At 49.3% G+C, this 21,497-nt stretch overlaps 1 protein-coding gene across 5 annotated transcripts in view; it reads right to left on the bottom strand.

Annotated features, from left to right (window-relative positions):
- The window catches only part of RECQL4 (RecQ like helicase 4), a 314,021-nt gene that overhangs the window by 58,177 nt on the left and 234,347 nt on the right, over window positions 1-21,497 (bottom strand). For all 5 annotated transcript variants that reach the window (XM_083171422.1, XM_083171418.1, XM_083171421.1 and 2 more), the window contains exons 15-16: window positions 7,685-7,867; window positions 535-724 (exon numbers count right to left, since the gene is read on the bottom strand). In XM_083171422.1, coding sequence (XP_083027548.1) covers window positions 535-724; window positions 7,685-7,867 — 373 coding nt within the window. The remainder of the gene's footprint in view (window positions 1-534; window positions 725-7,684; window positions 7,868-21,497) is intronic.

Consider the following 21,497-nt stretch of genomic DNA (forward strand, 5'->3'; position numbering starts at 1 on the left):
GACCCAGGTTGAAGTGCTGTGTAAATGGGGTATGAAGCAGGGTCTGACCCTGGAAACTTCCGTGTTCAAAGACCAGGGTCCGACCAGGGATTTTGGTGTAAAAGGGGTATAAGGTGCATGTTGGCTCCTGCTAGCACCTAAGAAACTGAATTATCTGGCCTGGAGACAGGGTAGAAGAGGGGAGGAGCCTGGCTGTCTGGGAAGCAGGAGAAGTTTAACCTCTTGGGTGCTGGAATTCTCTCTCTCACTTCACTACCCAACGTTAAGCCTGTGGCTCCTGACGTCCCAAAGAATAAAATTGCCCCGTGTGTATACACCCTTACCATGTGCGTCACACTGAATATCGCTAGGTGCTGCCTAATCCTAATATTATATATTAGGATACATTCCAATGACAGCATTTATACTTTAAGCCATCAAATGTGCTGTTTGTGGCCACGTTACTTCATCCCTGCTGCAAATATCTCACTTCTATTTGTGATCACCCCCTTCCCCTTATACTCTATATTAGCCAGTATCAATCACACAACTCACCCTGAAGTTTCTTCCGTACAGAGATTGGATTCTCTTCCCCTTCAGCTGTGTGACTTTTCTGCACAATTGTCCCCTGCAGGCAAGTACGGAGCAGCGCTGCTAAACGTTGCGTCTCTTCTCTTCGCGTACAATAAACAATAACAGAATCCAAATTCCTAAAACGTTCTCCTTTCAAGAGAGCAACAAGAGCCTAAAGGAGAGAGAAGTGAGAAATTATACCAAACAGAGTATACATATTAGGCACCATATGTTATACTTTCTGCCCATGACTTCTCCCTGAGATCCTGTAGCAGTGATCTCCCTGACTCCCTTATAGTGGTGATCTTCCTGGTCTCCCTGAGATACTGTAGCTGTGATGATGGTGATGATTACACTGAGATAGTGATCTCCCCATCTCCCCGAGATAGCGGTGATCTCCCTGTCTCCCTGAGATAGCAGTGATCTCCCTGAATCACCGAGATGGTGGTGATTACACTGAGATAGTGATCTCCCCATCTCCCCGAGATAGCGGTGATCTCCCTGTCTCCCTGAGATAGCAGTGATCTCCCTGAATCACCGAGATGGTGGTGATTACACTGAGATAGTGATCTCCCCGAGATATCGGTGATCTCCCCGAGATTGCAATTATCTCCCTGAATCACCGAGATGGTGATGATTACACTGAGATAGTGATCTCCCCGTCTTCCCGAGATAGTGGTGATCTCCCCATCTCCCCGAGATAGCGGGGATCTCCCCGAATTAGAGAGATAGCAGTCATCACCCTGAGATAGTGTTCTCCCTGTCTTCCCGAGATAGTGATGATCTCCGGTCTCCCCGAAATAGCGGGAATCACCCTGAATCACCGAGATAGCAGTAATCACCCTGTGATAGTGACCTCCCCGTCTCCCCGAGATAGCGGGGATCTTCCCGTTTCCCTAGATAGCAGTGATCTCCCTGAATCACCGAGATGGTGATGATTACACTGAGATAGTGATCTCCCCATCTCCCCGTCTCCCTGAGATAGCAGTGATCTCCCTGAATCACCGAGATGGTGGTGATTACACTGAGATAGTGATCTCCCCGAGATAGTGGTGATCTCCTCATCTCCCCGAGATAGCGGGGATCTCCCCGAATTAGAGAGATAGCAGTAATCACCCTGAGATAGTGTTCTCCCTGTCTTCCCGAGATAGTGATGATCTCCGGTCTCCCCGAAATAGCGGGAATCACCGAGATAGCAGTAATCACCCTGTGATAGTGACCTCCCCGTCTCCCCGAGATAGCGGGGATCTCCCCGTTTCCCTAGATAGCAGTGATCTCCCTGAATCACCGAGATGGTGGTGATTACACTGAGATAGTGATCTCCCCATCTCCCCCAGATAGCGGTGATCTCCTCATCTCCCCGAGATTGCGATTATCTCCCTGAATCACCGAGATGGTGATGATTACACTGAGAGAGTGATCTCCCCGTCTTCCCGAGATAGCGGGGATCTCCCCGTTTCCCTAGATAGCAGTGATCTCCCTGATTTCCAGAGATAGCGGTGATCATCCTGACAGTGGTGATCTCATATATGCCTAAATTGGTGAGCATGGGACTTTTTCTCAGTTAGATTATAGCCTAGTATAACAGGCCATTTCCTGTCTCTGGGTGAGTGCTCTCATTCAGCTTTGATGTGGTTGTGAATAAATGTAGTTCCTGTGAGGCCTTTGGCAATCACCGGGTTTGTTCCCCATTAATAATAATGGCTATCGGGGTAGGATCATTTGAGCTAGCGGTGATCACCCCAAGATAGCAGTGATCTCCCTGTCTATCCGAGATATTCCTGAGACAGCGGTGATCTCCCTGAGACATCGTGATCGCCCTGACTTCCTTATAGCGGTGATCTCCCTGTCCCCCAGAGATAGCGGTGATCTCCCTGTCTATCCGAGATAGCTGTGATATCCCTGAGATATCAGTGATCTCCTGGTCTCCCCGAGATAGCGGTGATCTCCCTGTCTATTTGAGATAGCTGTGATCTCCCTGAGGTAGCGGTGCTCACCCCATCTCCCAGATATAGAAGTGATTTCCCAGTCTTCCCGTGTTAGTGGTGATCTCCCTGACTTTCTTCTAGTGGTGATCTCCCTGTCTATCCGAAATAGTTGTGACATTCCTGAGATAGCAGTGATCTCCCTGACTATCCAAGATAGCTGTGATCTCCCCGTCTTCACGAGATAGCGGTGATCTCCCTCACTTTCTTCTAGTTGTGATCTACCTGTCTATCCAAGATATAGGTGATATCCCGGTCTATCTGAGATAGCTGTGATATTCCAGAGATAGCGGTGATCTCCCTGACTTAGGTGCCCACACACTAAAACAATATTTTGGCCGATTTCTGATAAATCGGCCGATATATCAGCTGATGTTTACCGATAATCGGCCGATATCGATCCGATGAGTGCTCCCATGGATTTTTTGCTGAAATTTCTGATCTTACGTGCTGCATGAAAGATCAGAAGAATTAACAAAAGATCCATAGGAACGTACACCGGATCTTAAGAAAAATCTTTGGTAAAGATGTGCGCTTGCCTGAAATCTTTTGTCCAGGACAGAAAAAAGATTTCAAGGCTAATTTATGCGCACATCTTAAGATCACAGATCTTTCTGTATAGCGCTGATCTCCCCGTCTGCCTGAGATAGCCGGTGATCTCCCCGTCTGCCTGAGATAGCCGGTGATCTCCCCGTCTGCCTGAGATAGCCGGTGATCTCCCCGTCTGCCTGAGATAGCCGGTGATCTCCCCGTCTGCCTGAGATAGCCGGTGATCTCCCCGTCTGCCTGAGATAGCCGGTGATCTCCCCGTCTGCCTGAGATAGCCGGTGATCTCCCCGTCTGCCTGAGATAGCCGGTGATCTCCCCGTCTGCCTGAGATAGCCGGTGATCTCCCCGTCTGCCTGAGATAGCCGGTGATCTCCCCGTCTGCCTGAGATAGCCGGTGATCTCCCCGTCTGCCTGAGATAGCCGGTGATCTCCCCGTCTGCCTGAGATAGCCGGTGATCTCCCCGTCTGCCTGAGATAGCCGGTGATCTCCCCGTCTGCCTGAGATAGCCGGTGATCTCCCCGTCTGCCTGAGATAGCCGGTGATCTCCCCGTCTGCCTGAGATAGCCGGTGATCTCCCCGTCTGCCTGAGATAGCCGGTGATCTCCCCGTCTGCCTGAGATAGCCCGTGATCTCCCCGTCTGCCTGAGATAGCCGGTGGTCTCCCCGTCTGCCTGAGATAGCCGGTGGTCTCAACGTCTGCCTGAGATAGCCGGTGGTCTCCCCGTCTGCCTGAGATAGCCGGTGGTCTCCCCGTCTGCCTGAGATAGCCGGTGGTCTCCCCGTCTGCCTGAGATAGCCGGTGGTCTCCCCGTCTGCCTGAGATAGCCGGTGGTCTCCCCGTCTGCCTGAGATAGCCGGTGGTCTCCCCGTCTGCCTGAGATAGCCGGTGGTCTCCCCGTCTGCCTGAGATAGCCGGTGGTCTCCCCGTCTGCCTGAGATAGCCGGTGGTCTCCCCGTCTGCCTGAGATAGCCGGTGGTCTCCCCGTCTGCCTGAGATAGCCGGTGGTCTCCCCGTCTGCCTGAGATAGCCGGTGATCTCCCCGTCTGCCTGAGATAGCCGGTGATCTCCCCGTCTGCCTGAGATAGCCGGTGATCTCCCTGTCTCCTCAGACGGTGCTGATCTCATTATATGCCTAAATTGGTGAGCATGGGACTTTTCCTCAGATTATAGCCTAGTAAAACAGGCCATTTCCTGTCTCTGGGTGAGAGTTTTCTCATTCAGCTTTGCTGTGGTTTTGAGTAAATGTAGATCCTGTGAGGCCTTTGGCAAGGCACCGGGTTTGTTACCCCATTAATAATAATGGCTGACATTGGGGAACAATCATTTGAGCTTGCTGTGCAAAATTCTGGTCTCAGTCTGTTCAGCATAATAATAGGGGGCATATGCCAATATACAAGCAAGTCAGAATGGGTCATGGACAGAACCTCATTATATCTGAGAGGCTTGATCATTTAATTGAGAAATTTGTGGCCAGGGGCTATGATTCTGTCCACAAGGACTTGTACAGTAATACATCTATGTACTTGGACTTTTACCTACAGCCGTGCGTCCAGGCGGGTGAGACATATCTCAGAGACACCACGGATCTTTTAGTGTCGTTGAATGAGCTTGGTGATGTCCCGGAGAACACCTGGATGGTGACCGTGGACATCACCAGCTTATACACTAATATCCCCCACAAAGAAGGGTTACAAGCCATTGAAGAGTTAATTAAGACGCATCCGGAATATTCAGGCCCTGACCCTGAATTTTTCATAACACTGTTAAAACTTATCCTAGAAAGGAGTTATTTTTTCTTCAATGGTAAATACTATATCCAACGGACCGGGGTGTCAATGGGATCGAATGTATCCCCTACATATGCAAATGGCTACATGACACACATTGATTATCAGTTTTTTCTCAATCGTGACAACAGGGATAAAATCCTTTATTACAAACGCTATATAGATGACGTGATCCTCTTTTGGCGTGGAACATATGAAGAATTCCACAATTTGATGGAAAGGGTTAACAATGCAAATTGCCCCATCAAATACACATTCTCGATGAGCCTAGAGGAGATACACTATCTAGAGGTCACAATTAGATTAGATAACAATAAAATTCAAACAAGTGTTTTTTCAAAACCAACAGATAAAAATACAATTTTGAGAGTAGATAGCTTTCACCCCAAATCCACCGTCAGCAGTCTCCCTTACTCTCAATTCTTGAGAGCAAAAAGAATTACTAGTGAGCCAGAAGTGTTAGATGCAACTCTGAACACCATGTCAGACAGATTCAGAGAAAGAGGGTATAGTGAGATGTCTTTAAGTACAGCTAGAGAGAGAATTGAATTGATCTCAAGAGAAGAAACATTGATATCGACTCCTAAAAAAGTGACGGATCCCAATGTAAACTGGGTACAGAAATACAATACCTCCTCTAATTCTGTCAAAAAAATCGTGAAAAAACAATTGGCCAGTAGTACAGCAAGAGTTTAAAAGTCTAAAAAGATCAGAAGTGAGACACTGCTACGAAAGAGGTAAAAGCATCCGTGATTGGGTGGTTCACAGTGATGTTACCAACCAACTGAAAGAAACAACTATGAAAACCAGAAAATCTAATGGATGCCATAAATGTACTGGCTGCAAGACATTCAGTCATATGATATCTGGAAAATATTTCTGCCATCCCTATACGGGACAGAAATATTTTATTAATCACAACTTATCATGTTCTAGTTCCTATGTTGTGTATTTAGCTAAATGCCCTTGTGGCTTAAATTACATAGGAAAGACCATGCGCACCTTTAAGGAGCGCATGGCTCTACACCGATCCGCAATAAGTGCAGCCATCAAGGGTAAAAGTGTGGATCAACCACTAGATAAACATTTTGCAGAAGCGAAAAACAATTTAGCTAGTTTCCGACACATGGTCATTGACCACGTACCGGACGATGGGAGAGGGGGCGACAGGCACCTTAAACTTTTAAAATGCGAGGCAAAGTGGATTTTCACTTTAGATACTCTCAAACCCAAGGGTTTGAATGATCAATTAAATTTAAATATTTTTCTATAATATTTGTCTGTAATATTTGTCTGTAATATTTGTCTGTAATATTTGTCTGTAATGTAAAAACACTTTGCCTGCATGAACTAGATGTTCAGATGATGTAAGGATCTATTGACTTTGTTCTCTTCATATAGATTTAATCCGCATATTCACTATTACTCACTATATATGTCTTTTTAAATGTAACGGAATAGAAACATAGAATTTGACGGCAGATAAGAACCACTTGGCCCATCTAGTCTGCCCCTTTTTTTAAACATGTTACCTCAAACCATATTTGATCCTTATTTTTTTGTAAGGATATCAATATGCTTATCCCAAGCATGTTTAAATTGTACTACTGTATTTGCGTCTACCACCTCTGTTGGGAGGCTATTCCACTTATCTACTACTCTTTCTGTGAAAAAATTCTTCCTCACATTTCCCCTGAATCTTCCTCCCTCTAGTTTCAGTGCATGTCCTCGTGTTCTGTTGCTCCTCTTCCTGTGAAGAATGTCTCCCACCTGTACCTTGTTAAAGCCCTTGATATATTTGAAAGTTTCTATCATGTCCCCCCTTTCCCTTCTCTGCTCTAAAGTATACATATTAAGATCTTTTAGTCTTTCCTGGTACGTTTTGTGATGTAGGCCATGCACCATTTTAGTTGCTCTTCTTTGTACAGTCTCTAATGTATTTATATCCTTCTGGAGATATGGCCTCCAGAACTGAACACAATACTCTAGGTGAGGTCGTACCAACGTCCGAGCCAGCTGACCTGCCTCCTCTGACGTCACCAGTATCTCAGTACGTGGACACAGAGATTCTAAACCAGGAAGAGAGCTGGAAGCAGGGGGAGGACGCCGCACGCTGCACGCAGGACGGGAGGCAATTTAAGGTAAATCCTTTGTATCATTCATTGTATGTCTTACCAAGCCTGAGGACGGGATAATAAACCTTCCCGAAACGTTGCTAAAACTATATAGATAGATGGGGCAGGTCCCATCTGAGCAGGGGATGGCGATGGCGACGCCAGCCGCATAACGAGAAGGGGACGCACGTGCGTCCCCTTCCGACGGTGCTTCCAGCCGCTCCCCCAGGTCACCGCCGGCTTGTCGGTGGTAACCCGGGGTCCCCGCCGCCTGCCCGCACCCCCCTAACCCTGTCCGTCTCCCTGAGGCGGAGACGGACAGGGTTCCCGTCGCCCCGCCGACGGAGATTGAGGCACGCGCGTCTCAGTCAGATGGTAAGGCAGGCCGCTGACGTTCTGGCGATTCGCCAGCAAGGAAGAGGCCTGCCCCATCTGTATACACACATTATATATATATATATATATATATATATATATATATATATATATATATATATATATATATATAGTCACTTTTTAGGCAAGCACACCACACAAATATGTACACACAGTTTTAAAACCTTACTAGAACGCTGGGCTAATAAACATAGCCCAGGTTGATTTCTGTAACATGTGAATTCACAGACAATTTATATTACTGAAAGGCTAATTCATCAAAAAGGATTCTTTTTATTAGGCGTTTGAATCATCCTCACCTGATCTCGCTCCCGGTCCCTGGACACCGAGAGATGTAAATTAGAAGGAACAGCAGCAGATCGAAGGGAAATATCCTCATGATCTGGGACCCCCAAGTGCCGGGCAACATCCTGTGCTGTACCCAAAGTCGCTGTGGCTGTAAGACCAAGGAGACACCGGACACCAAGGCGCTCGCGGAGAACCTAATATAGATATAAATGGCAGTGGGAAGACCAATAACTTATCTGCGGCATGTTAGACGTTCAGCTATTGTCTACATGAGATCATTAGTTATATTACCGGAGATCTTATAGGTATACACATAGCATATCCTCTGCTTCCCAACATCCCAGCTGTATAGTAATAATAATAATAATAACAATATTTATATAGCGCTTTTCTCCCAATAGGACTCAAAGTGCTTCACCATTGTCTTTACAGCGCGAAATACAAAACAAGCTTAACAGTAGATGTCAGTGAAATGCTGAGTAAATAGGAACGTCTTTAGTCTATTCTTAAAGGATTCTACAGTGGGGGCTTCTCGCACTGTGCGAGGAAGAGAGTTCCACAGAGTCGGGGCAGCAAAGTTGAAAGCTCGACCCCCAGATGAATTCAGGGAGATTCTGGGTACTGTTAGTCCATCTTCAGCGATTCGTAGTAATCGAGTAGGACAGTAAGGGATCAGCAGCTGCTGCAGGTACCTTGGGCCCTGGTCATGTAGGGCCTTGAAAGTGAGTAAGCCAATCTTGAAAACGATTTGCCATTTTACAGGTAGCCAGTGAAGGGCGTAGAGAATGGGAGTTATGTGGCTGGAGCGGGGCTGGTTAGTTAATAGTCTGGCGGCTGCATTTTGTACCAGCTGCAAGCGGTGCAATTCTTTTGCTGGAAGACCCAGGTAGAGAGCATTGCAGTAGTCTAGTCGTGATGATAAAAATGCATGTATAACTTTAGGCAGGTCTTCTGAGGGTACTATTGTGCGCCCTATGTACGGCGCTACCCCTGGTAGTACACTGACACCTCCTCTGCTTCTCTACATCCCAACTGTATTGTACTAATGTGTGCCCTATGTACGGCGCTACCTCTGGTAGTACACGGTCACCTCCTCTGCTTTTCTACATCCCAACTGTATTGTACTAATGTGTGCCATATGCACGGTGCTACCCCTGGTAGTATACAGACACCTCCTCTGCTTCCCTACATCCCAGCTGTATAGTACTAATGTGTGCCCTATGTACAGTGCTGACCCTGGTGGTGCGCAGATACCTCCTCTACTTCCCTACATCCTAGCTGTATTGTACTAATGTGTGCCCTATGTACGGTGCTGCCCTGGTAGTACGCGGACACCTCTTCTGCTTCCCTACATCCCACCTGTACAGTACTAATGTTTGCCCTATGTACTGCATAGTTCACAGACACGGCATCTGCTTCCCTACATCCCAGCTGTATTGTACTAATATGTGTCCTATGTACGGCACTTCCCCTGGTAGTGCACAGACACCACTTCTGCTTCCCTACATCCTAGCTGTATTGTACTAATGTGTGCCTTATGTACAGCGCTGCACTGGTAGTACACAGACACCTCCTCTACTTCCCTATATCCCAGCTCTATAATACTAATGTGTGCCCTATGTACGGCGCTGACACTTGTGGTGCGCAGATATCTCCTCTACTTCCCTACATCCCATCTGTACTGTACTAATGTGTGCCCTATATATGGCGCTGCCCCTGGTAATATACAGACACCACCTCTGCTTCCCTACATCCCAGCTGTATAGTACTAATGTGTGCCCTATGTACAGCGCTGACCCTGGTGGTGCACAGATACCTCCTCTACTTCCCTACATCCCAGCTGTATAGTACTAATGTGTGCCCTATGTACAGCGCTGACCCTGGTGGTGCACAGATACCTCCTCTACTTCCCTACATCCTAGCTGTATTGTACTATTGTGTGCCCTATGTACGGTGCTGCCCTGGTAGTATGCGGACACCTCCTCTGCTTCCCTACATCCTAGCTGTATTGTACTATTGTGTGCCCTATGTACAACGCTGCACTGGTAGTACACAAACACCGCCTCTACTTCCCTATATCCCAGCTCTATAATACTAATGTGTGCCCTATGTACGGCGCTGACACTTGTGGTGCGCAGATATCTCCTCTACTTCCCTACATCCCATCTGTATTGTACTAATGTGTGCCCTATATATGGCGCTACCCCTGGTAGTATACAGACACCACTTCTGCTTCCCTACATCCTAGCTGTATTGTACTAATGTGTGCCCTATGTACGGTGCTGCCCTGGTAGTACGCGGACACCTCTTCTGCTTCCCTACATCCCACCTGTACAGTACTAATGTTTGCCCTATGTACTGCATAGTTCACAGACACGGCATCTGCTTCCCTACATCCCAGCTGTATTGTACTAATATGTGTCCTATGTACGGCACTTCCCCTGGTAGTGCACAGACACCACTTCTGCTTCCCTACATCCTAGCTGTATTGTACTAATGTGTGCCCTATGTACAGCGCTGCACTGGTAGTACACAGACACCTCCTCTACTTCCCTATATCCCAGCTCTATAATACTAATGTGTGCCCTATGTACGGCGCTGACACTTGTGGTGCGCAGATATCTCCTCTACTTCCCTACATCCCATCTGTACTGTACTAATGTGTGCCCTATATATGGCGCTGCCCCTGGTAATATACAGACACCACCTCTGCTTCCCTACATCCCAGCTGTATAGTACTAATGTGTGCCCTATGTACAGCGCTGACCCTGGTGGTGCACAGATACCTCCTCTACTTCCCTACATCCCAGCTGTATAGTACTAATGTGTGCCCTATGTACAGCGCTGACCCTGGTGGTGCACAGATACCTCCTCTACTTCCCTACATCCTAGCTGTATTGTACTATTGTGTGCCCTATGTACGGTGCTGCCCTGGTAGTATGCGGACACCTCCTCTGCTTCCCTACATCCTAGCTGTATTGTACTATTGTGTGCCCTATGTACAACGCTGCACTGGTAGTACACAAACACCTCCTCTACTTCCCTATATCCCAGCTCTATAATACTAATGTGTGCCCTATGTACGGCGCTGACACTTGTGGTGCGCAGATATCTCCTCTACTTCCCTACATCCCATCTGTATTGTACTAATGTGTGCCCTATATATGGCGCTACCCCTGGTAGTATACAGACACCACTTCTGCTTCCCTACATCCTAGCTGTATTGTACTAATGTGTGCCCTATATACGGCGCAGCCAACAAGAGGACGAAGATGAGGAGGAGGAGGAGGAGGAGAACGAGATCACATTGCTTTATGTAGAATTACATTTTGCATAGATGAAGCAGGGCAAACTGTGTATTTCTCCCACATATTGGGCAAAATATACGTAGGGGAGTCCATGACTGTAAGAGTGGAGTCCCCGTTTAAATGAGATGCCCGGTTAGTAGTTGTCTGGTTGTCTTTGGACAATGAAAATAGCTCCCTCATCCTGTGTCTGATTCTTACAAGTTAGATGTGTTTCTCTGATGCCATAAGGGACACTAGAGACGATGAGATATAACTGGTGGGGAACTTTTAGGACAGCTCAGACTATCTCCGCTTTACCCTACCCAGGTCATCCATTGTGGCTTAGGGGGTGGTGTAGGAAACCGAGATTTATGGCTTACCAGTTAAATCTCTTTCTTCGAGGACGTCAGTGGGCACAGGGATAACAGTGGGTAGAGAGTGAGGTCACAACCAATTCCAGCACCAGAAAGGTTAAAACTTCTGGCTGCTCAGACAGCCCTGACTCCTCCCCTCCTCTACCCCGCCTCCTACGCTAGCTACTTTTATTTTTTTCCCAAGCCAGGCAGGAGACAAGATAGAAGGAAGAGAAACCCATACAGAGACACATTCAACAAATGGTACTCTTTACCTAGCACGGCGCCCATCGCGACCATCGCATGCACTAAAAAACGGGTGCGATGCGATGCCCGCGATTTCCCATAGGGACCAATGTTAAAAATCAGATTGGTCGCGATTTTAGTGTTAAAAGTCAGATTGGTCGCGATTTTTACATAGGAATCAATGTTAAATGGGCCACAGAGCCCTAATAGTCCCCCTGAAGTGTGAAATGGCCCCCACAATTTTTAACGCCACCCCACGATCAACGTGAACCCGAAGCGTGGCGAGCGCAGCGAGCCCGCGAGGGGCGGCGGTACGCGTCCTCAGACCTTTTCATACCCCCACTATCCACGTCGGCGTGGAGTTGAGAACAGAATAGTGTGGCGAGCGCAGCGAGCCCGAAGCGTGGCGAGCGCAGCGAGCCCCGCGAGGGGACGCGGATACCTTCACAGGGAAACGTGTCCCCTCGCGGGCTTCACAGGTGTCCGCGTCGCCACGGACACCTGTGAAGCCCGTGAGGGGACGCGTATAACTGTGAAGGTATCCGCGCCCCTTCGCCACGCTTCGGGCTCGGTGGCTCGCTGCGCTCGCCACACTATTCTATTCTCAACTCCACGCCGACGTGGATAGTGGGGGTATGAAAAGGTCGGAGGACGCGTACCGCCGCCCCTCGCGGGCTCGCTGCGCTCGCCACGCTTCGGGTTCACGTTGATCGTGGGGTGGCGTTAAAAATTGTGGGGGCCATTTCACACTTCAGGGGGACTATTAGGGCTCTGTGGCCCATTTAACATTGTTTCCTATGTAAAAATCGCGGGCATTGAGCCAATTAACGCTAAAATCGCGACCAATCTGACTTTTAACATTGATCCCTATGGGAAAATCGCGGGCATCGCGTCGCACCCGTTTTTGATTTACCCGCGATGCCCGCAATTTTTTACCCCCGACGCCCGCGATTGTAATCGCGGGCGCCGTGCTAGGTAAAGAGTACCCAACAAATATATGTGTGTGTGGTTGCTCAATAGAGAAACTGTAACATGTATAAGTACCCTCAACAGAGGAATTTTTAAATAAGTTCACTCAACGGAGGAAATATGAACTTCAATACCATGAAGCAGGCGCGGCAGAGAGGGATCCCTGTGGCCCCTGACGTCCTCGAAGAAAGAGATTTAACAGGTAAGACATAAATCTCGGTTTCTTCTGCGGCAGACGTCAGGGGCCACAGGGATAACAGTGGGACGTCCTAAAGCAGCCACCTAAGGGTGGGGACACGCCTGGGCCGCAGCTAGTACACTCAGACCAAATGCAGAGTTGTGCGAGGCAAACGTATCAAACTCGTAGAAGCGTAAGAAAGTATGAGGAGACGACCAAGTCGCCGCCTTGCAAAGTTGATCTGCTGTTGCACCACCCCTAACAGCCCAAGACGCACCCACAGACCTCGTGGAATGAGCCCGGACCCCTGTTGGAACCGGTAGGGAGGCACCCAAGTAAGCTTGCTTGATAACAGACATCAGCCACCGGGCAATAGTCTGCTTTGTAGCAGGCCAACCTCTCTTTAGAAATCCATAGAGGACAAAGAGAGTTAGATTTCATAGATGCTTAACGCACGTACCACATCCAGAAAACGCTGCTCAGGAGAAGCATCCGGCCTACAAAAGGCTGGGACCACTATCTCCTGATTAACATGAAACTTGGACACCACCTTGGGGAGGTGTGAAGGGATGGTTCGAAGAACTGCCCTATCAGGATGAAAAACCAGTAGAGGAGACTGACAGGACAGAGCCGACAAATCAGAAACCCTCCTGGCTGAAGCAATGGCCAACAGAAAAAACATTTTCCATGTAAGCCAACATAGATCCACTGATCGCAAGGGTTCAAAAGGTGGGCCGTGAAGGGCCTTGAGAACCAGAGAAAGATCCCATGGAGCGACCGGTGGGACAAACGGAGGTTGGATGCGCAAGACCCCCTGCAAGAAAGTGTGGACATCCTGCAACAACGCCAACCTCCTGCGAAAAAGAATAGACAAGGCCGACACCTGCACCTTCAATGAAGACAGTCGGAGGCCAGCCTCCAAACCCTTTTGCAGAAAGGACAGAATCTGAGAAAAACGATACGTTTTTGAATTAAATTGCCAGGAACTACACCAGGAAAAGTAAGCCCGCCAGATGCGATGATAAGCACCAGCCGAAGAAGGCCTACGAGCCCTGAGCATAGTCGAAATCACCCATGAATTAAAACCTTTAGCTTTTAACAAGGAGGTCTCAACAGCCACCCCGTCAAAGACAACCGCTGCAGATCGGGATGGAGGCACGGACCTTGCGAGAGCAGATCCGGCCACAGAGGTAGATGGATTGGAGGGGCCACTGACAGGGCCTGAAGATCCGAGAAACAAATCCTCCGAGGCCAATGTGGGGCCACCAGGATCAACGTGTCCCCTTCCGCCTTCAACTTGCGAAGAACTCTGAGAAGGAGCGCGAAGGGGTGAAAGGCATACATGAGAATGAATGGCCACGGGGCCGACAGAGCGTCTACCATGCAAGTGCCTGGATCTTGAGACCTGGACCCGTACAGGGTGACCATCAAAGTGATTGTGGCACCATCAAATCCACCTCCGGTCTGCCCCACCGGTCCACCAACATCTGGTACGCTTTCGGATGGAGGGTCCATTCGCCAGCATCCAGAGTCTGACAGCTCAAAAAGTCCGCCTCCCAATTGAGGAGACCCGGAATGAAGATTGCCGACAATGCAGGGATCTTGTTCTCCGCCCAATGGAAGATACGGGAGGCCTCCGCCATGGCCACCCGACTTCGAATGCCACACTGGTGGTTGATGTAAGCCACCGTTGTCGCATTGTCCAACTGGACCTGCACCAGGCGACCTCGAAGCCAAGACTCCGCCTGTCGGAGAGCCCGCAATACTGCCCTCAGCTCGAGAACGTTGATGGACAGTAGGGATTCCTGCGAAGTCCAAAGCCCCTGAAATGATTTCTGACATGTGACCGCTCCCCAACCTCGGAGACTGGCATCCATGGTGAGGAGAGTCCACCTGTGAATCCAAAATGGACTGCCTTCCATGAGGTTCTGATCTAGAAGCCACAAGGACAGGGAGTTCCGTGCTGCCGGAGACAAGACAATCAGGTGTGATCGTATACTGGAGTACGACCCTGACCATTTCCTGGGAATTTCCAGTTGTAGGGGGCGAGAGTGGAACTGTGCGTACTCTGCCATGTCGAAGGCCGACATCATGGAGCCCAGGACCCTCATGCAAGCATGGATTGAGACACACCTGAGGGAGAGGAGATGCTGAACACGGGACTGCAGAGCCTTGCGGCGTACCTCCGGCAAGTAAATCCGCTGATGGACTGTGTCCAACAGAGCTCCCAGGTGAACCATGGATTGAGTAGGAATCATGGATGACTTGGGCCAGTTGATAACCCAGTGACCCCCTGCACGACCTTGGTCAAGTGTGCCTGGAAAACCTGAGGCGACTGTGCCAGTATCAACAAATCGTCCAGATACGGAAGAATCCGGACACCCTGAAGAGTACTGCCCATCACTGCCATGACCTTCGTAAACACTCGGGGAGCCATGGCAAGGCTGAAAGGTAGCGCCTTAAACTGAAAATGACGGTCCTGCAGTGCAAACCTTAGAAACTGCCAGTGTTCCTGTTTGATGGGTATATGCAGATCCGCATCCTGGATGTCGAGATATGCCATGTAGCCCCCTGCTTATAACGCCAGGACAATGGACCGCAAGGTTTCCATCTTGAACTTCGGGACCCCGAGAAATTTGTTGAGCCTCTTTAGATTTAGAATAGGATGGAAAGACCCATTGGGCTTCCGTACCAAGAAAAGACTGGCGTAAAAACCAGTGCCTTGTTGTGACACTGGAACAGGAGCTATGACCCCTGCCAACAGTAGTTTTTGTATGGCCTGCTCCAGGGCTGTGCGCAATTCCAAGTCCTTGGGAGAACTTGTTGAAAAGTACGAGCTTGGCAGTCGACGGCGAAAAGTTATAGAATAGCCTTTTGAGACCACATCTCAAACCCATGCGTCTGTCGTGGATTCTTGCCAAACGCCCAAAAACCGTAGCAGGCGACCCCCCACCCTGGTACCCCCCCAGGTGGAGCGCCGCCCTGTCATGCCGAGGGCTTATCCTCGGGACTTGGGGTCAGGGTGTCTGGTGGGCCAGGGATGTTTTCTCTTGGCTCTAGAGGACTAAGCAGGCTGGGGCTGAGCCTTTGTGAACGACTGCCCCCTACCCCTGCCCTGAATACGAAAGGACTGGAACGTCAGCCGGGGACGTGGAGTAGGAGTGGATGGCAGGAAAGCTGCCTTTGAGGCAGCCACCGTGGCCAGGATTTTGTCCAACTCTGAACCAAACAAGAGGGAGCCCGTAAAAAAGGTGAAGCCTCAAGTGTTTGTTTGGAATCAGCATACGCTTTCCAGGAGCGGAGCCACTGAGACCGTCGCACAACTGCTGAGGCAGACGCTCGTGAGGTAAGGGTGGCTGCATCTAATGCGGCCTCCCACAAATATAGTGCAGCTTGATGCATGGTGTCAAGAACAGGTAACATGTCATCTGCACTACCCCCCCCCCCCCCCTCTGCAATAATATTATTGGCAGAAATCCATTTTATCATGGCCTTCGCCACACAGGCAGATGCCAGAGTAGGTGCGCAACCACCCCAGAAGTTGTAAAGATAAGCTGGTACTTGTGTATTATCACAGCGCCCCCGATTTCCAGCGCAGGTCATTGTACAACCAAAAATCGCGTTGCATCGCATGCGATGCGACCGATTTTAAGTCGCACATGCACCCAGATGCCTAATTCCTATGTTAAAAGCCCCCCAGACCCGATTTTAGATTGTACACCCACCCTGATGGGTAATGACTATGTTAAATGCCCCCCCATTGTTAACGCCACCCCACTATCAACGCCAACCCGAAGCGTGGCGAGCCCGCGAGGGGCGGTGGTACGCATCCTCCGACCTTTTCAGACCCCCACTATCCACGTCGGCGTGGAGTTGATTTTATATAGTGTGTCGAGCACAGCTCGCCACGCTTCGGGTTGGCATTGATAGTGGGGTGGCGTTAACAATGGGAGGGGGGGGGGGGGCATTTAACATACTATTACCCATCAGGGTGGGGATACAATTAAAAACCGGGTCTGGCTGGGCATTTAACATTGAAATCGCGTTGCATCGCATGCCATTATAATGGCATGCGATGCGATATTAAAATTGTACACTCTGCCCGGGAAAAGCCTCAAATCGGTCCCATCGCATACCTTAATTAGTGGTATGCGATGGGCGCCGTGATAATACACAAGTACCTATAAGCTTAAGAAAAGTTCTCCAACTTGCGGTCAGCGGGATCTTTAAGGGAGGCGGTTGGAATGGAGAGAGTAGAGGAACGCACAATCTTAGCGATATGTGCATCCACTTTAGGAGCGAACCCTATCCTCTGGAGGGAGCGGGTAAAAGGAATTAAATCGCTTAGGGAGCAGAAACTTCCGGTTAGGCAAAACTCAGGCCTCCCTGAGGACCTCCTCTAGGTCCATCGAGTTAAGAAAAAAAGTTAGAGTCCGCTTGGGATGGGCCCGAAGACTGAGGGGGTTCAGAGGTGTCACGTAAACTTAAGAGATGTCTAACCGCAGTTACCAGTGCTGTCACATTGATGCTTGCTGCGGTGTCACCTTTTGAGGCTTCGTCAGCATCTCCATCGACCCTATCGCCAACCAGCTGTCCTTCCTCCTCATCAGTGTCATCTGTATCAGTGTCCTGATGGAGGAAGGTGGAAGGAGACCCCCTGACCCGTGCCTTACGGCTATTACCCTTTAAGGAGATACGGATGCCCAAACCGAGTCTGCCAACGCACACGCAGGCTCCTCGCGCGGGGGGGGGGGGGGGCACATGCCCGAGACTCGGATGGACTCGGCTGCAGGGACGGTGCAGAAGAGAGCTTGTCTATTAACTGCGACATGACCTGGGTAAGCTGGGCCCAGGCAGGTTCCTGAGAGGAAGCTGCCACAGGGGGCTGTGCATGCATCTTTATACATTGTAAGCATAACCCCTCTATAAGCTGGGGGACGCCCACCTTGCAACGTGTGCAGGACACCAATATAGGGGCCCATGTTGTTTCATCACCGCTGTCCTCTGACATTGTACAAGAGGCAGCTAGTTGTAACAATTAACACAATGTGTCTGACAGGCAGTGATAGTGTTAAAACAACAGGGGACACAGCATACATACAAAGGCATACAATGCAAATAAAAACCTGGCACTGGGCTCCGCAAAGCACTAAGGCCGGCAAGAGCATAAATTACTGTAACCTGGTATCCTTGAAGGAGAGGTTCAGGGGGAAATTGCCCAGATGGCCCAGCCGTGAAGAGATGGAACTGCAGAATGGCCGGGAGCTCTCTGTGTCCTTCTTACACGTGCAGCAGGCAGGCAGGAAGAGACCAGGGTAGGAAACGCACGTGGGTATATTCTGTACCAAGCCTCCGGGGGAGGGGCTGCGTGAGGAGAGGCTCCATCCCCCTACTAGCAAATGGGATTAATGACTCAAGCGGCCCGGTAAAATGGTGGGTATCCGGTGCTTGCTGGGCGTCCCTGCATACCTACGCCGCTGCCCACACTCAAAGTCTCCCTGGTGGTCCAGCGGGGCAGAAGGCGGACTGTCTGGCCACTTGCTAGTGCAGCCTGGCGATCCCCCTCGCCGGGCTGCTCAGCCGCTATAACATGCGCGGGGAGCGCGGTACCCGAAGCGGTTGTCACCGCTGATGTCCTGGTTCGCAGCTGCGGTCTCCCAGTGCCTGGAGCCAGTCGGAACACCCCCGCTGTGGAAGCCACGTGGGAGGTGTGCGTGTGATGCTACTCTGTCACTGACTCCAGCGTCAGTGTAAAAATAAGATAAAAAAAAAAATTAAAAGTGAAGTAAGGCTGCTTAAAGCAGCTTCGTGTTGGCTCCTGCCAGCACAACTAAAAACTGAAAGTAGCTAGCCTAGGAGGTGGGGTAGGAGGAGGGGAGGAGCCAGGCCTAGGAGGCGGGGTAGAGGAGGGGAGGAGCCAGGGCTGTGTCTGAGCAGCCAGAAGTTTTAACCTTTCTGGTGCTGGAATTGGTCGTGACCTCGCTCTCTACCCACTGTTATCCCTGTGGCCCCTGACGTCTGCCGCAGAACAAAGAGGGGTTTGGGTTCCTAGAGCACTGGTCAAACTTTTCAGACAGGGGTGATCTGTACAGCCCACCACATGGATTGCACCAGAATGGAAAGGGGGTGACACGGCTAGGAGGCAGGATGGTTAGAAGGTTGGAGGAGTCTGAACTAGTCATGTGGGGGAGGGGGTTTGTACAAAGAAACTATGGGTTAGACAGCCAGAATAGAGGGGAATTTGTAATTAAGATAATGGAGGGTGGAGTAGGGGGGTCAGGGAGAAAAAAATAGATCTAGTAAGAAGTCAGTAGCACAAGAACAAAAACTAAATACTTTAAAACAATTCCTAAAAAAGGGGAAAAATAGTAATAGTAACCTGAAATGCTTATTGGCCAATGCAAGAAGCTTGGCAGGCACAATTGGGGAATTAAAAATCCTGGCCACAAGAGAGGACTATGATATAATTGGGATAATGGAAATTACGTGTAGAGAGTCACACGATTGAGCTATAAACATAGAGGGATATTCCATTTTCAGAAAAGACAGGATTAAAAGATGGGGGGGGGGGGTGCCTTTATGTAAGAAACCATGTGGATAGGAAAGGAGTTCGGGGGCTGCGGATGATAATATTGAGGCTGTTTGGGTAGTGATAACCGACAATAGTGAAAAATCAAATAAACTTCTAGTATGGGTAGGTCAGACCTCCTAACATTAATTAAATGGATGAGGCTGTTATGACTCTGAGGAAATCCCAAGCAGAAGGTTACCAGGAAGGACAGGCCACGATCCCAACCCTAACTCTGTTAATCACTCCAGAGGAATTAGGCACTTACCGACCTAAGACTTCACCTACAATAGCCACGTTTGAGGGGGCAAATTAGGTCTGCCCTGACTCCGGCACCAGCAGGCCATAAGGGGGGACAAGGTGCCCAACACCTCCAGAGCGGACAAGACGGAGACTAACTAAAAACCCATAAAAATGGGAAAGAAAACAAAATGTGGCGCCACGGGAAGGGATCCTCCAGCATTTCAATGTACACAATTACCAATGGGTGACCCCTAAGCAGTTCCATACAAAAAGGTAGATAGGAAGGAAATAGAGAAACCGTTTCCCACCAAACTACCGTAAATGCAACAACGCATGAAGGTGTTAAATATGCCGCTATTGTGTGGTATTTGGGTTGTACTCTGAGGACGAGAATGTAGCTCAAAACACTTCAGTGGTGGTAAACCATTATACAATAAAGCACTGAAAATTCTTCATGAAGTCTCAGAGTGACGCCTATGCCATAGACAAAAAACCTTCACATGTCCCATAAAGGCTTCTTAAACAGGATCTGACATTTCAGAAATCGGTCGTAAATTCCGATCATTAAGGCTGGTACAGATATGGTATGCCATCACAGCCAACATTTCGTGACGTGCGGCTCGGGCTGCCGGGCAGCCATCACATTGATCGCAGCGACGCCGGCATCTGGGACGTGGCTGCATATGTATGTAGTGAACGGGCCGGCACCCAGCAAGTATTGGCAGTATTTGCTAGGATATCCCAGAATCCTGAGGCGTGTGATGTCTGCCATGTTTAGGCGCAAAGGGCATTTCATGGCCATGTTATTTGACCAGGATACCCTTGATAGGAGTAAGATGGCATTTCAACAACTTGCTGGCTTCCCTAATGTGATAGGGGCTGTGGATGAGACCCATGTACCATTTGTAAAACCATCACGGAGTGAGCGCATCTACCGTAACAGGAAGATGTTCCACTCCCTCAATGTGATGGTGGTATGTGGCCCATCCATGGAAATCCTGGCCTTCAATTCCAACGTTCCCGGAAGTGCCCATGACATGTTAACCGACAAACCGGGATATGGCATAGACTCCAAGAGCTGGAAGGTTGTGATGCGTGGATTCTGGATGACTCCGGTTACCCCTGCACTCCCTGGCTGCTTACGCCTTAAGTTCCCCAACTCCGGGCCCACAGGAGTCATACAATGCGGCGCATGTCGCCACCAGGCAAGTGGTGGAGTGCACGATTGGCCTGTTAAAGGGCCGTTTTCTGGTGCTCCACCACACTGGTAACGACCTGCAGTATTCACTTGAAATGGTGGCAAGGATTGTGGGGGTGTGTTGCTTCCTGCGTAACATCGCTGTGAGGCGTAATATCCCTTCCCTGAGAAGGAAGTAACACCATCTGAGCCGCAAGACATTGCCCGCCGCCCATCCCGCACCCCTGAGAACATCCGGGATACAATCTGCGGGACCGTGTAGTGGCACACTACTTCAGGTATATGTGTGAATGGACAACATATAAATAATATATTAAACAAATTGATTAGGTTTTAAATACCCACACTGTTTTAAAAGTAGTAAAAAGGTCACATCATGGTTTCATTTACATTGATCACCATTGCACCTGTAGGCTACATACCAATTTTGGTGTAATGGGTTTGGGGCCCAGTCATGTGTGAACTGGGTGATATTTTGCATGTTTTAACAAATTCTAACATGATTTTATTTGTCATTTTTCTTTCTAGCTGATTATTGAGGCCGTGTAAGGTGAGTTGTATTTGTATTCTACTTTCAAAGCGATGTTGGTACTGTATGTGCATTTTGTGTTTGTTTTACCCAGGTATTATATGGTGCTTAAGAACAATTTTATTGGGTATAGAGTCATGCAGGTATGGTCAGGAGTCTAAACAGGAGGGTACTCTTTACCTAGAAGGGCGCCCATCGTGGTGATCGCGGGCAGTACATTAACGGCCGCGACGCGATGCCCGCGATCACCGCG

Source organism: Crinia signifera, chromosome 2 (genome assembly GCF_055691185.1).
Source record: "Crinia signifera chromosome 2, ASM5569118v1, whole genome shotgun sequence".
NCBI lineage: Eukaryota > Metazoa > Chordata > Amphibia > Anura > Myobatrachidae > Crinia > Crinia signifera.